The following is a 15,803-nucleotide window of genomic DNA, read 5'->3' on the forward strand; positions in this document are numbered from 1 at the left end:
CTGACTAGCTTGACTAATTTGACAGTTGAGATGATGTATGCCTGTTGCTCGGTCGAGGTTACATTTGGGTTCATATGGTGAGGTATTAGAGCCTGCAGCCACCCGGAGGTAATGGACACCGCCATGATGGACTATCTTTCGATAGATACAGTATTTGCGGGCCTACCAAAAAAAAAAAAACCACTGTAAGAAAATAATCAATTTATCTAACGACTTCTCGTTGCCCTGTCTGAGAAGCATATCCCTATTGGCCCCGCCACGATGCATTGGGCACCTGCGGCCAGAACAGATGCGACAGCTCTACCAAGCATGTGTCACACCCATCGTAGACTATGCATCGACGGTCTGGCATGACCCGCTCCGGGACAAAGTTCACCTCCGCCACTTGAACACAGTTCAGAGAACCGTGTTGATCAGGATCCTATCAGCGTTCAGAACGGTAGCAACCACAACACTGGAGGTCGAAGCCCACATACTCCCCACGCATCTCCGTCTTCGCTACCGAGCGCAGCGCACCATAGCGAGACTACACACCCTACCTCGTGACCATCCCATTTGGAGTGCCCTATCAAGAGCCCAGAATCGTAGAAACAATGTGGGATCATACGCCCGCTTTCCCCCTAGCGGAAGCCTTGAAGACCATGGACGCCGACAGGCTCAACGAACTGGAAACGATTGACCCACGCCCGTTGCCTTTGTGGCGTACAGACGCCTTTACGGTGATCGAGCTTGAGCGTGACCGAGAAACAGCGAGAGAATGAGCAAAGTCTGCGAGGGACACATCGGATATTGTCGTCTACTCGGACGCCTCCGGGAGCGAGGGTCATCTGGGGACTACCATTGTCGCACTTAACGCTGACGATGAGGTGACGGAGTCTCAGCAGATCCAGGTGGGGCCGATGGACCGTTGGTCGGTTTATGTAGCGGAACTCATTGGCGTCTTCTACGCGGTCAACATAGTGTTCAAGTTAGCTCACCAACGCTCAATCGTGGGAAACAGTAGGCACACAACCGCAACAATACTCTGTGATAGCAGATCGGCTCTGCAAGCAATTCAAAACGCAAGAAATAAATCGGGCCAGCGAATCGTCCTTGCAACCCTCCATGCAGCCACCGAGGTCCAGGCAGCACACATAACGCTCCGCCTCCAGTGGATGCCGGGACACTGTGAAAACACCGGAAACGATGCAGCGGATCGACGCGCTAAGGAAGCTGCGCAACCGGGCAAGACCCATCCCTCTGGCCGCTGCTGTCGAGGGAGAACGCATTTATCCGCGATAGGATCCAAGCTCAATGGGGGCAAGAATGGAAGTCGACTACCAAAGGCTGGTACCTACGAAAAATTGACGACACCCTACCGGCGCGGTACACCAGAAAGCTATACGGGAACTTACCCAGGAACCGGGCGTATCTGCTGACAAAACTACGCACATGTCACAACTGGCTATCCAGCTATTTAAAAAAAAGAAGAAAAAAAAATCCCATTGATGCATACTATAAATTGAATTCTATTATTGAAATCCGCCCTGATTCATGTCCGAGGACAAGCGTTTTGTCTTTGACCATCGAACAGGTGGGCCGAAAGTCAGGAGGAAGCCAGAGTGCCTTTATGCCTCGGAGTGTTATCCACTGAAGTCCCTGTATAAATATCTGGGCATTTGTGGGAAGCGGCTTGGAGATGTGATCCACACATCTAGACTGGACACTGATACATCCGAGATTGGTTATCAGGTATGTTCCATCATCTGAAAATTGTAGCTCAACAACTGTTCCCTCAACATTCACAGTCTCACGCAGGGCGCCTGTGGCGATATCCCAGAGCCGGATTGTCTTATCATCTGAGCCGGACGCGAGGATATAACTGTTGGCGGAGAAAGCAACAGACCGAACCCAGCCTGAATGACCCTCAAGAGTCTGCCGTAGGGCTCCGGTAGCAGCATTCCAGAGCCGAACTGTCTTATCATCCGAGCCGGACGCTATTATATGACCGTTGGCGGAGAAGGCAACAGCCCACACCCAACCAGAATGACCCCCGATAGTCCGTGTCAGACCGCCCGATGCAACATCCCAAATTCGGACCATCTTGTCACAGGAACCAGATGCCAGGAGTCGGCCGTCGGCAGAGAACGCAATGCTCCGAAAGTCGCCTAATTCGCTCTTGAGAGTCTGATGTAGATCGCCTGTTGCTACATCCCAGACCCTAATTGTCTCGTTCGAGCAGGATGCGAGAAGACGGCCATCTGGCGAGAATACCACCGACAAAATCCAATGTAAATGGCCCCGAAGAGTTTGTATTGTGGTCTCTGTGGATATATCCCGAAGCCTGACTATCGTATCGTCTGAGCCGAGTGCCAGAAGACGGCCATCAGGGGAGAGTGTCATAGACCGAATCCGATCTGAAGGACTTTGAAGTGCCTCGTGTGGAGTCTCCGTGGCTGTATCCCAAAGCCTGACTGTCCCATCTTGGGAACCAGATGCTAAGAGATGGCTGTCGGGTGAGAATGCCACAGAACGAACCACCACTGTATCGCCCGTTAGAGTACGTTGCAAGCCGCCTGTGGTGGTATCCCAAAGCTGAATTTTCTTATCCAGGGAGCCAGATACCAATGTACGGTCGTCGGATGAAAAAGCCACAGACTGAAACCCATCTTGGCCATTCAGGACTTGCTGTATAATTCCTGTGGTGGTATCCCAGAGTTTGATTGTCTTATCCCAGGAGCCGGAAGCCAACAGACGACCATTGGTGGAGAATGCCAGAGAACATACCCAACCTGAATGACCCTCTAGAGTCTGCTGCAGGACGCCTGTAGTAGGCTCCCAGATCTTTATTGTCTCATCCTCGGAGCCAGACGCCAGAAGATGGCCGTCAGGCGAGAATTTCACCGAGTAGACCGCACCACGATGACCATGAAGGCTCATCTGTAAGGCTGCTGTGGTTGAATTCCAGAGCCTAACTGTTTTATCCTCGGATCCAGATACTAGGAGCCGGCCATCAGGCGAGAATGCCACAGACTTACATGCATCCGAGTGTCCTTCGAAAATCTGCCTTAAAGCACCAGTGGCGGTATCCCACAGTCTAATTGTCTTATCACAGGACCCGGATGCCAGCTGACGGCCGTCAGGCGAGAAAACGACTGACCTGCATGAGTCTGAGTGGCCCTCGAGAGTCTGCTGTAAAGAGCCAGTGGTAGTATCCCATAGTTTGATTGTCTTATCCAAGGAGCCGGAAGCCAACAGACGACTGTCGAGTGAAAATGCCACCGTGTAAACCGCACCCATATGGCCCTCGAGAGTCTGCAATTCTGCACTCCAGGTTTTTGCGACGTCTGGAAACTTACAGATCCAACTAGGGAGCGCTTTGTCGAAATTTTGCCGAATTATTGCACTTTTTGGTGCAAACACAAGTCCAGCGCAATACAACTGGAGAGGCATCTCATCAGCTATTTGCCAATTTTTCAGAAAAAAACGCTTTGCATCGTGCAAAAAGTCCAATATTTCATGAGACTTTGCCCCCTATATCAATTAGCATAGGCAGTATTTTATGAAGTTCGGAGTAGCGCACATATACGGCTGACTGCAGCAAATTAATTGTTCCCAAAACTTCGGAAATTAGACCTAGTATGCTCATTGCTTCCATCCAGTGCAAAAGGTGGCGCTGGAGAAAGGCGTAAGCTTCGTCGAAAACAGCACCTAGGTCTTTACTTTTCACTAGGTGATGTGCCCAATAGCGACAGGAATATTGCAACTCTGGAGAGAGGTAATGGTTGACTGTCTGAAGATCGATATCTGCACGCAGAATTCCGTCATTTTGCAATCCACATATGTTCCTTCTCAGACCGTAACATAGAAAGAGGCATCTTGTGGCCAATAAGTGTTGTATGTCTTTCCTATTTACCCAGAAAGGGATCTTTTTGCTGGTTTCGGGATCTAGAAGAAAATCTCGAAATGATAAGTGAAAGAGCCGTACCGGTAATGCCTCATCTTCTGGTACACTCAAAACCGATTGTAATGGGCTCAGCCGTAGATAAACCAGCCTCTCGGGGAGACCAATAAGCCTTGAAAGTGTGTTGACTGAGAGTGGGGTCTCGAGCATCATGATTGTTCCAACTACCTCTCGGAACTCTTGAACCAGCTGCTTTTCCTGCTTCTTACTTTGTTTCTGCAGAAGCCGATTGAGGATAGGCACGTACATCCCTTCTAGCTTAGATCCCTCATTTCGATATCCAAGGATGTCAGCCAGGCTGTTCACTGGATCCCAATGAGGGTCCTGAAATAAACGGCAGGCAGTAGCGGCGAAAATGAACAATGGGACCGATAAAGTCACCAGATTATGAAAATCGGTACTTGTCGGCCAGTCGACAGGCATAGAGCGCTCCGCCTTAATCTCTGCAAGCCGGTGCTGTAAAAATAAAGATATGTCGCTCTTTATCTCACTGTCAGGAACCTCATGGAGAACCAGAACTTCATAATTATAGTTCGCAATCCTTGAAAACCCCTGACGTATTGGTAGATCAGGCCTACTAGTTATAAAAAGCCGCAAACATATAGTGCTCGATTTCTGTAGAAGCGGAAGCAGTTGAAGAATAAGCGTCATGTCGTTTTCCACTTCACACTCGTCTAGTGCATCAATCACTATCACCGCAGTTAGGATTGGGAGGATGGATACGTTCAAGCTGAGTAGTGGCTTAAGGAGTAATTTATCAAATTGCTCCTTTAATCCTTTTGTTGAGATTTCAGAGTCGTCATGAATTGCCTTTTGGATACCGGGTATCAGTTGAGGAATGTTCCTCGCCAACTGTCTTGCAATTGTTGGAAAAAGCTTCGCCGCATGACCTCGGTCCGCTTCACCCCTTTTAAAGAAGAAGCTTGCACCAAGTAAATTCGATTTGCTGAAAGCCTTTGTTACCGTTCGTGCGATAGTCGACTTTCCGGTCCCAGCTCTACCGTTCAACCAAAAAATGCATTTTCCTTGCGGCGATGTAGCCCATTCCTCAACTTGGCGGAGCATGTGTCCTCTTGTGCCTGGAAGACAATCATCTTCATACTGGTTCGCGTTCGAGTCGAATACAGCATTGTGTGCAACTGACAACTGCTTTAGGTCCATGTTGCAATGTAGGCGGTCGGTGGTTTGGTTTATATCAGCGAGGAGGGCTCTAAGTAGAAATGAGCTAGCCGCCAATAACTAAACACATCTTGGAAGACGAACGTTTGATCAATCGCCAAGGACAAGGTGAAAGACGACTTATATCTTTCAAGATCCTCGATAATTTCTTTCACCTCTATGCGATCAAGTGGCCACTTCCATGCTCGAAACCCCAATTTCTTCATCACTCTCTTACCCTTACCTGGATCTACCGTCGCTTCCAAGGATGTGAGGGTTAAATGGCATTTAGTAAAAGGATCATTCAGGGTGTGAGAGCTGGAGAGCTTCGCGCCATTAGGACCTTGAAGGAGTACTTTCAGTTCCTGGAGAACTCCTGCAAGGTCTGTAACAGTCCGCTGTAGCTCGAAAATTTCATCTCGAGCATCCTTTACCTCCTGAATGTAGCCCCCGCAGAACTTCACAATACTGCCCGCGAGTTGAATGATCGCAATCACGCTAGCTGCAGACGACAATCCATCCATTTAGCGAGAAGATGAGGAGGTTCCGTGAAGCTCTTTTCAGTTGTAGTGATTTCGTTGCAACGGTGGACAGTGGTGCAAGGTCGAACTCCCTTTAAAGGCCCACTCGAGAGGGGAAGGCGCGAGGGGTGTGATACGGACGCAGGTTTAGCGGCGCTAATAGGACCAATCATTCATCGCCCTCGTCATGCACCGCGAAGATCGGAATCAAGACACGCTCGTCTCAAAATTCAAGAAGCAATTTAGAACTCAAATCAACTTCCAAAAAATTTCGGCTCGGGGACACTTATGTCAGGCCAGAGCAAGCACACGAGGGTTGAAAGCCTGGGAAGAAGAAGGGGCAATGAGGTAGCTCGTGTCTAGTACATTCTTTGACATTATTGGATTGGCCATTAAACTGCATAGACATACAAGCTGAGAGCCAAGAAAGGCCCAAAATCCGCCGAGAAAATATGTACCTGGCCCGTCTCACGGGGACGTATGCCCAGATATCTATCTGCATCGCACATTTTACTGTATTCGTATGACTTTGTCATCAGAGTTGATTTATGACGACAACACTGTTTCTGGCGCTTTTGGTTTCTTGCTCGGACCAAGTCGACTCGATCGGTTGTGTGGTGAAGCAATCATTTCTAAGCAGCCACTTCCGAACAAGTGAAGCCGAGAAGAAATAAAACAAGGGGACTCACTTGCTAAGTATTCTCAATCTTGCTGTGCATTAGGAATTGCTTGTGCTTGCATCAGGCCACGGCTTCACTAACCGTGCTCCAAGGCGAGAGTAGAATACTGCTATGTTGGAAACTCTCATCCTCTTTGGGCCAGAATTATTGAAAATAAAGTGCGGTTTCAACGCCCGCCGTTCTCTTCCGTTGCCCGCATTGCAGCCATATGTCAACGGTCATTTAGGTCTTGACCTGCAACTAAGGGCAGGGAAAAGGACTGTGATCAACTAACGGTCAATTCCGCGTCAAATACGGTACTCTGTGTAACGATACCGTTATGTAATGAACTATCTTATTCTTAGAAGAGAGCGATCTACCCTAAGCCAATTGCAGAATTCTAGAATCATGGCACGGGCCTTAGCGGGATCTTTTCCCTAAAAATTTCAGACAGTTTCATGCATATGATTGAGGCTCTTAAAAATTCTGTGCTGGCAGCGCCATGGCCCCAATGCGGGCAATCGCACGCATTATACGCCGGACCCCGTGGGCTCGTGCAACTTGGTCGCGTGATGATCATGTACCTTTGCAAAGACCAAAAGTCGGGGTTGCCCGAGAAGTAGCCGAGCAAACGGCACAATCTAAAACCACTAGTTTTACCAAGGCAGTACTTTGAGCGACTAAAAATATAGTGATGCTGGTTGGAAAGGAAGCTATGTCCCACGAAAGTTAGACATGTAGCACAAGTTTAGTAAGATGGTAAGGCTGTGCTGAAAATGCTGAAACAGAAACCATTTATCATGAAGCAACATTCTGCGCTGAGCAGAATAAAATATCTCACTCTCGCTTTGTCGGAACTTGTGATGAAAACACAATCGATGCGCTAGGGTGTTATCAGTGTTATCACCAACAATGTGATGTGTGCGGCAGTTAGCCCGTGCAATCACAAGAGGAATCCTAGAGTTCACTTGAACAATCTTGCCGCATTCTTGAAATCCATATGGGCACTTTATCAAGTGGAATTCAAGGAAGTGTGCTCTTCGAACTATGGGCCCCTACCGTGATGGGGAACCATGATGCCTCCGCACAGGATTACAGTTGCTACACTTCGATGAACATAATAAAAACAAACCTGCATTTTGTTCATAAAAGATCGCCAATCTTGCTGGTTCCTATGTTCTTTTAGCCTCTTGTCCTAATGTCGCTTGAAAGATAGTACAGGCACTGGAACCAAAAGAATAACAGCAATGATACCAAGGGCGGGTATAGCTGGGCCGCGCTTCCTAGATGTTTGAATCACATCTAAATCCCATATTGTCCAAGAGCGTGATGAACATAGTTGGACTCCATCAATCTTGAGATACAATAGCGACACGCCCGCCCTCGCGACCAATCACAGTCAACTGTTAGCAACAAGACTTATGCGGCCGAACAGGGTGAGCTTGGGGCTAGGCTACTGCGGCGGCTCACGATGCTCTGCCATCCCACAAAGATCCTGTTCTCGCTCGTACCTGCAAATTTCCATTTACTTGGGATATCATTAAAACAAAAACGACAAAGTTGAGAGATAGCACTACTCAAACGGTTGTCGCCTGCCGAGCGGACGCTGATGATGAAGTTCCTCCGTGGTATAGCCATAACCAGTACATTCTGACCCGTCATAGGCCAGTGACACCATCAACCTCTCTGTGTCTGAAGAGCCTACTGTACCTTCACAACGAAACTGAATGTTTATCCCTATCTAGTCCCGGCCGTTATAGCATTGTTGGACAATGGAGTCCTCTATCTTTATTTCTCGATATCTTTCCCGGAGGCTACCTGGGCTGATCAGCTTGTTTTTCATATCTACTTGACAACTTCGGTGATTTATTTCGGTATTTCGTCTGCATATCATACTTTCCATTGTCATTCCGCCCATTTCACCGATCTATGGGGTCGCTTGGACTATGTTACTATTGTATTTCACATTCTTAGTTCGTTCATTTCAGAGATATATATTGGATTATACTGTGAACCACTGCTACAAAAGCTTTATTGGTCGATGGTTCGCTACAATTCTTTCACTATTCCATCGCGTCATCAAACTAACATTATTAGATTGGCACTCTGGGCTTCATGAGTGGATTTGTCGTGGTGCATTCCCGCCTTCAAAGCCAAAAGTGGAGACTATTGCGATTAGCAACGTTTTTGACGACAGGGTTTTCGGCATTTGCTCCTATCATCCAGGCTGCGAGCATCCTCCCTTATAAGCAGCTAGATCAACAAGCAGGATTGCGATATTACTATCTTGAAGGATTCGTCATCGTGATTGGAGTCTTATTTTACGCGGTGCGTTATTTTCCCAGAACGAGCTGACACTGGATCATACTGATTGGTGGCAGACACATTTCCCGGAGTCGTGTAGACCCGGAAGCTTTGACGTTTGGGGTCATCTTGCCAGATATTCCACATCTCAGTGGTAATTGGTGCGACGGTCCATTTGTACGGAATCTCGGTTGCTTTTCAGTGGAATTATGAGAATCAACGATGCAATCGATATCTCTTTACCAGGTACAGTACATAACTTGCACCTTCAACCTTCCAAGGTTGATAGGGGATCATCCGACACCTGACACGGCCCTCGGCCCACACCCAGCTACCAAATATAGAAGGAGATGCGCTATAATATACATGAAATGTACATAATATCCATAACCCTAACATAAGTACACCGTTGAAACTATATGTCTTATGTAGCTTGGCCGGATGCACCCGACATCCCCCCGCCCCTTGTCATTTCCACTTGCCACGTTTTTTCTCTTTCTAGTCCAAAACCCAAAAAGATGGCGGAAAAGATTGTTGTTGTGAGTTATTAAGTTATAGTTGCTAATATCATAGCTAACATTGCCAGGATTCCAATTACTACACTCTGACCCAAGAGTGGGAGCCCGAAGACTTCCAGTCGTGAGTACCAAAACGATTTCCACGGCGTTTTGCCTTTTAACCGTCTCAGGGAAACTACATCTATCGCCTCGTCTATTGCGAAGGGTCGGTTAGAAAATGGCAGACGGTGATTGAACCAACAGAAGCAGTGCAGGCATGCGCCCTTGCTAATAGTACGAGCAGATATCAGGCTATGAAGGAAGATGACTATTGGTCGGTCGCAATGCTTCAATGTGGGAGACTCAAGGCTAATCATATCATACAGGAGTCCTTCCGATGAACAGCAATTCGAGGCTTTCGAAATTGGGTAAATACTCGTTTTCTTCTTGTCTTTCCGTCTGGTCCAAGCAACAGCTTATGGGTGATATTCAGTCATATGATGTTTCTGGTGTTAGACCATGAACGAGAAAACCCTCTTCACCACGCTCCCATCGGCAAATCTCCTCAGGTGAGAGAGCCATCTAGACTTTGGATACGCACCCCTTGCTGAGAATAAATTCCAGCATATTCTGGATATTGGGACTGGTAAAGGAACATGGGCTGTGTAAGTTCCCGACCCATTGTCCTCGGTGGAATCTCGCTTACATTCACCCAGTGATATGGCAGATATGTATTCATCTGGTACATACCCTTTCTTTCCGTTTCTCCTATTGTGACAGTCTAACAAGTGTCAGCAACTGTCCGTGGCGTCGACATATTTCCCCCTCCCGTGACATGGATGCCACCCAACTGCCTACTCGAAGTAGACGATGTCCTCCGTGAGTGGACCTGGAGAGAGCCATTCGATTTTATCCACATGCGTCTAATGCTGGGAGCATTCACACCCGAGGGATGGGATCAATTATACAAGCAGTGCTATGAGTGGGTCCCTTATCCACACTTTTCCCTTTACCTACCGAACACCTGTATCTAACCACTATGATATCCAGCGCTCTGACCCCAGGCGGCTGGATCGAACAGATCGAATTAGATGTGCGAGTATACAGCGATGACGGCACCCTGCAAGAAGGCGGTACTCTAGCCACATGGGGAGATAATTTCATTGGCTGCTCCGAGAGAGCCGGCCGCTCCCTCCTAACGCAGGAGACAATGCGAGGCGCAATGGAAAAGGCTGGTTTTGTCGATGTACACGAAAAGCTATACAAGGTTCCTTTGGGGCCGTGGCCGAAAGATAAGATTCTCAAGGAGGTTGGTCAGCTTCAATACGCCCACTGGGTTGCTGCGTTGGAGGGCTGGGCTATGTGGCTGCTCACCAAGTTCGGTGCACCCACTCCTTGGACTAAAGAGGAGGTCCAGGTGTATTTGGCCAAGGTTCGGGCTGAGTTGAGGAATCCTCGTACACATGCTTATGAATATGCGTGAGTTGATCATATGAGTACCCTGGGAGGTTATATTTGCTGATCGTGTTTAGTCGCCGAGTCTGGGCTAGGAAGCCTACGGTGGAGGAAGAAATGGCCAAGTTGGCAATTAAGACCCCTGAGATTTAAACCAGCCATGCTGCCTTGCATTGGAATACTGCTAATTTCTGCTTTGATGGGTCCTTTTTTCCGATAGCGAGTTTCCACTTTGGATGATGATTTATTTGCATTTATTTGTTTTTAGTCCTGTTAATACGACATGATTTCACACGTATATAGTAACAGAATCTGTGGCTATTTTGCGATTTATGAATCAATTTGTTACGATTCAACCCCGGGTGTTAGCTTCACAATCATCTGAGCAGCTTCCTCAAACTCGGGTTCTACAACCACGTTATCCAACCCAGACTCTTCGATCTATAATGGGAATTAGCGAATACTACAACAACTCGACAGCTTTACTGACCAGCTTCAACCCCTTTTCGGAATTAGTACCCTGTAACCGAACCACAACAGGACATTTAAAACCACCCATCTCAGCAGCAGCGGCAATAATCGCCTCGGCAATCATATCACATCGCACAATTCCTATCACCGATCAGCTATTCCATTTTCCCACCGTTTACATGAATACTCACCACCATAGATATTGATCAAAATCCCCTTAACCCTGGGATCATTCTTCAAAACCCCAAAAGCCTTTGACAAAGCCTCCTTCGTCGCCGCACCGCCAACATCCAAAAAGTTAGCACATTTTCCACCTAACAAACCAATAAGATCATTAGTCGCCATCGCCAACCCAGCCCCATTAACAATATTCCCAATATTCCCATCAAGCCGCACATAATTAAGCCCCAATTTTGCCAACTGATGTTCCTCCTCCTGTTCTGGCGACCTCTCCTCCAACGCAAAAATCCCCTGCTGTCTATACCGCGCCGCATTATCAAACCCAAACTTAGCATCCAGACAAACAAATTCCCCTTCCTCCGTGCGCACCAGCGGATTCAACTCAAGCAGCGTGGCATCTTTCTGCTTGAACAACTTAACCATCTGCACCAGGATCCGGTGTATATCCTTCATCTCGACATCCGAGAATCCAAGCTCGGCTTGGATATACGCGTGGATCTCGTCGGTGATGCCGGTCGACAGTCCGAACCAGATTTTGTGCAGGCTGTCTACGTTCGACTCGATGTTGGTTCCACCCGATGAGGAGACTAGTAGCACGGGTGAGCTGCGTTGTCGGTCGAATGTCATTGCGAAATAGAATTCCTGTGCGATGGATACGGCTTTGTAGATGTAGAGCGAGTCGACGCGGAGTCCATCTTTAGGGGTTTGTGCTGTGGTTAGGTAGTATCCGAGCATGTTGGTGGCGCTTTGGAAGGCTTCGCTTGGCCTGGGTGAGTTAGATTTGGGCTCGGTGATCATTTGGGATTGGGATGGGACTTGGTTTGGCGGGAGGACTCACGAGTCGACTAGTCGGACGCCGCTTTTCCCGTCGCTGTTGAATTTGCCTTTACCACGCCCGCCTGCGAGGACTTGGGCTTTTATCATTGAGGGTCCATATGCTGGGATGTTAGGTTTCGGTAGAACAGAGAACTTGGAGGGGATGGTTTTGACTTACTCATCTCGGAGACAACATCCTTGGCTTGCTCTGGGGTTGTAACTAGGAATCCCAGTGGAACTGGTAGTTTGAACTGGGCTGTATAAGCTTTGAAGCTGCCTTGCATGAAGGGATATCTTACTTCTTTGAGTAGTTTGTGGGAATGATGTTCAAGCAGACTCAGCTGCCGTACTTGGGCTCTGAGCGGCGCATGGTGCTGCAATATGGTTAATATGTTTCAGATCAACTCTGGGGGATTGTACAAACCCTTTGGAACGTGCGGGCGATCGAACGCCAGGTAATCATCGTGAGTTATATATTTTTCATGCTAGGATGTCAACCCCGAAGGAGAGTGTGAGGTTAGATACATATTTGTTGGATTGTTTGGGCGATGACATCAACATATCTGGGGTTGGGTTTCCGAAAGTTTATTTGATATGAGCATCACTTGACCTCGTCCGTTTTCGGTGGAAGCAGGACCTAGGAACTTCAAATGCAATGAACCAAATCACTATGATATGCGCCAAGTCAATTGGTCCAGCTTTAGAAAGTGCATCTCGAGCCTAGAGACACCTTCCGCCCAATTGGGAAACCAACCAGGCCATTTAAGCTACGCACTAATCCATATAAAGGCTAGCGCATTCCAAACCCAGGTGGAACTCAAATAAATTGGCATCGCCACGAAATCCAGATTTATGCAGATAAAATATAGAATACATATACAAATGCTTTGACAGGACCATCTAATAAGTAGTCGGCCAATTACCCTGCCATCTAACCGAATGTTCCTCATCATCATCAATAACAATAACCATCCACACACCGATCTGCCCGTTATTCGCCAGCAAGGGCGTACAGTGGATCCAGCGATGACGGCCCTGGTCGTTGAACTTTGTCATCCACTTGATGCGCGCCGTGACGCTTCGCCCGGCCATCATGGCGTTGATGATATTATCGCGTTTCGTGCCGGTCTCGCCTATGCGGTTTAGGAATGAGGATTGGAGCATGCCTGGGATTTGGAGGGAGGGGGAGGTGAAGAGGATGCGGAGGGAAGGGTACGGGCGGACGAGGAGGTACTAGTAGGACTTCTGTTAGTTTTCTGGAACATATCCAGGTATGGGAGAAATGAGGAACATACGTGTCTGTAGACACCAGTCAAGGACGGACTAGGAGCCGGGCCCGGTGTGGGGTTGGGGTTCGGTGGTCCTTGGGATGGGGTGTGTATCTCGCTCTCGGTGTCGGAGTCTTGTAGGAATAGACGGTGGTTGGCATCTTCGTTGACGATCGGCTGGAAAAGGTTTCCGCCGTGCTCGCGCACGTTCTGCAGCTCGCGGGGACTGAGCAGTTCGCCAAGTTCTTGGAACTCGCTCTTTGATTCTTTAGTTATTTGGCCGCCTGTCTCTGGGTTTTCCTTCTGCGCTTTGATATTTTGGAGGGATTCCATTTGTGCACCTTCCATTGCGAGTCCGGAGACGTCGATCTGAGCGCCTATAAAGTAGCGGATGTTGCCGCGGCTGTCGCATAGCGGAGCCATTTGAAGAAGGTTCATAAACGGTGAGCCATCGCGGCGACTGTTTTTCCGGATTAGCTTTGCAGAGTCAAAAAGGTTAAAGGCACTTACTAGTTTAGGAAAAGCTCGGAGTGGTGTCGCCCAGCTTTGAGCGCTTCGCGGATTCGTCGAACACTGTTGGGATTCGTCTTTGGTCCTTGCAAGAATCGACAGTTTCGCCCTAGGACGTAGTCCATGCCATATTGTGTGGTGCGGTGGAATTCTAGATACCGCATTAGCCAATTTTGTATGCACAGTGTGGAGTAACCACAGACATACCCCCAGAAGCAAAGATAATAGGATTGTCTGGCCTCGATGGATCAGTCAGACAGAATACCTCAGCCAGTGCATCTGCCGTTCCCTGGAACTTATCGGGCAAGGTTCCGCGCACGCGCTCCTCGACTACCTTGCCGGTAATGTTGATACAGGTCGAGGTAATGAAAGCAGGTAATTCCTCGGCCGTCAAAGCATTCAGGGCTGCCTGCACGCGCTGTTCAAGGGCGATATTTACAGTCGGGCCAATGGGGTGCTCTGCAGTTTCAATACCGGATGTAGGCACATCGACAGACAAACGCACGAGCGCATTAGCATACTGAATTGCTTTGAGAGATTTAGAAGCATTCAGATAATAAGTCAGGGTCGAAAATGACCGTGGACGCTCCTGGGCGAGAAACTCGCGGAAGCGCGCGAGGTAGCGCGGATTGCTCAGAATCGCTAGCATATGGTCCGAGCAGAACATGAGGTCCGCTTGTCGCTCCAGAGTATGTAGTGGGGCTGCATCGTCCTCGTATGGAGCGACCAGATCAAAAGATGCTTCCTCATTTTCTTCAATGATGGGGTTGAATTGCTCAGAGCCCTCATTGGGATTCGTCTGCTGAAGAACCGGGAGTTCGTTGGCAATAAAGTTGCGTTGTAGGGACCTGTTTGAGGCAGACGAGTGGACATCGCGAGTGGGGGAAGTCGGTGATCTGCATCATTAGCAAAGAATTTGGGGATTGGAACTCTTTGGTCTTACGAGAGATAGCCACCCGGTGGCCCACCTATAGAATGGTGGCCTAGCGATTGGTTTCCGACAGACTGTTGATCCAAAGAGAGGGCGCTGAGAGATCGCTGGTCAAAGCTTTGATTGCCTGTTGAGGTTGAGGAGTGTTTCTCGTTCCGTCGTGGTGGCTGGCCGATAGCGTGATAGCCCAGATCTAGGGTCGCAACTGAATCTGCGACTGATTCCTGGTCGATGGAGGGTTTGCGTGAAGGTTTCTCGCCATTATAATTGCCATTAGAGCAACCATTGGTATTGAATCCAGGCATCGATCTCTCTTGCGATCCCACGGGCGGTCTCCCGATGGCCGGCTGGCCAAACGCTAGCGGTTCATATGCTTGTGCTGGGGAATGCGAGCGTGAGTAATTATGGGCCGAGGTTTTGAAATGCGCGTTAAAGTCGCCCGGCTCAACAATAGTGGGCGTAGAAGACATGGCGGAATGTCTCTTGTGAGGACGATTATCTGGGATTGATGGCGGTTCCATGGCCTGACGTGACTATTTGAAGCGAGGGATCGAAATCGAGATCGGGTTTGTGCTCAGGCCTCAGGTCTTTTAAAAAGAACAATGAGATCATTCATGATTAGATCGCGAGCCCACGAGGCTGATCGGCAGTTTTCTATTTTTTCGGTAGTCGCCCATAATTCTGGTGAAACGAGGACGAATGAATCCCATCTTTTAAGCGCAAATTGCCCTGGATGCCCCAAGCTGTTGGGAAATGATCGGCAACCTTACAATTTCCAGGCTCGATCTGATCGATCGGTCGATCTTCAGGTCCCGAAATACGTTCTGCATCACAAAGTCAAACAGCTCAATGATGTAACAGCTCCAATAATCCATGGATGGTCTTGGCATTTGAGTTCCATTCTTGGAGATCTGCACATTCATAGTTTATCGTTTAAGGGGCTCGTCTTTGACTTTTTTTTTTGGAGGGGCTCTGAAGAATTATGGGGCAATGTATTTCATCTTGATCTCGCCAATCAGCACATTGTAATTGGTTTTATCTCCGAGGAATCACCAGAAACAACCACAGGGAAGTATAATTCTTGAAATAG

The 15,803-nt window shown here is 48.4% G+C and overlaps 4 protein-coding genes across 4 annotated transcripts; 1 reads left to right on the forward strand and 3 right to left on the reverse strand.

The window, feature by feature from the left end:
* Nucleotides 1-1,494: 1,494 nt before the first annotated feature.
* N7471_009388 (NACHT nucleoside triphosphatase) lies at nt 1,495-5,625 on the reverse strand (the record flags this gene model as incomplete). Its single annotated transcript, XM_057282107.1, has 3 exons — nt 1,495-3,513; nt 3,968-5,153; nt 5,207-5,625. The coding sequence occupies 3 exons, from the start codon at nt 5,623-5,625 to the stop codon at nt 1,495-1,497; spliced, it is 3,624 nt and encodes a 1,207-aa protein (XP_057132990.1).
* A 3,478-nt stretch (nt 5,626-9,103) lies between these two features.
* Nucleotides 9,104-10,690, forward strand: N7471_009389 (class I SAM-dependent methyltransferase; the record flags this gene model as incomplete). The annotated part of the gene is made up of 11 exons (XM_057282108.1): nt 9,104-9,124; nt 9,172-9,224; nt 9,274-9,330; nt 9,387-9,416; nt 9,469-9,510; nt 9,576-9,651; nt 9,707-9,747; nt 9,799-9,824; nt 9,878-10,064; nt 10,133-10,561; nt 10,615-10,690. The coding sequence occupies 11 exons, from the start codon at nt 9,104-9,106 to the stop codon at nt 10,688-10,690; spliced, it is 1,038 nt and encodes a 345-aa protein (XP_057132991.1).
* Nucleotides 10,691-10,882: 192 nt separating this feature from the next.
* Nucleotides 10,883-12,467, reverse strand: N7471_009390 (succinate--CoA ligase subunit beta; the record flags this gene model as incomplete). The annotated part of the gene is made up of 7 exons (XM_057282109.1): nt 10,883-10,978; nt 11,028-11,149; nt 11,200-11,954; nt 12,027-12,126; nt 12,183-12,255; nt 12,304-12,378; nt 12,429-12,467. 7 exons carry the CDS (start codon nt 12,465-12,467, stop codon nt 10,883-10,885), a joined length of 1,260 nt encoding a protein of 419 aa, XP_057132992.1.
* Nucleotides 12,468-12,841: 374 nt separating this feature from the next.
* Nucleotides 12,842-15,421, reverse strand: N7471_009391 (PAS-associated C-terminal). Its single transcript, XM_057282110.1, has 5 exons — nt 14,726-15,421; nt 13,990-14,678; nt 13,783-13,933; nt 13,300-13,732; nt 12,842-13,237 (listed from the first exon to the last, which is right to left on the reverse strand). Exons 1-5 carry the CDS (start codon nt 15,232-15,234, stop codon nt 12,905-12,907), a joined length of 2,115 nt encoding a protein of 704 aa, XP_057132993.1. The 5' UTR covers nt 15,235-15,421; the 3' UTR covers nt 12,842-12,904.
* Nucleotides 15,422-15,803: the final 382 nt, after the last annotated feature.

The sequence above is a fragment of the Penicillium samsonianum genome, assembly GCF_028829775.1.
Source record: "Penicillium samsonianum strain IBT 33392 chromosome Unknown utg000005l_segment0_segment0, whole genome shotgun sequence".
Lineage (NCBI taxonomy): Eukaryota > Fungi > Ascomycota > Eurotiomycetes > Eurotiales > Aspergillaceae > Penicillium > Penicillium samsonianum.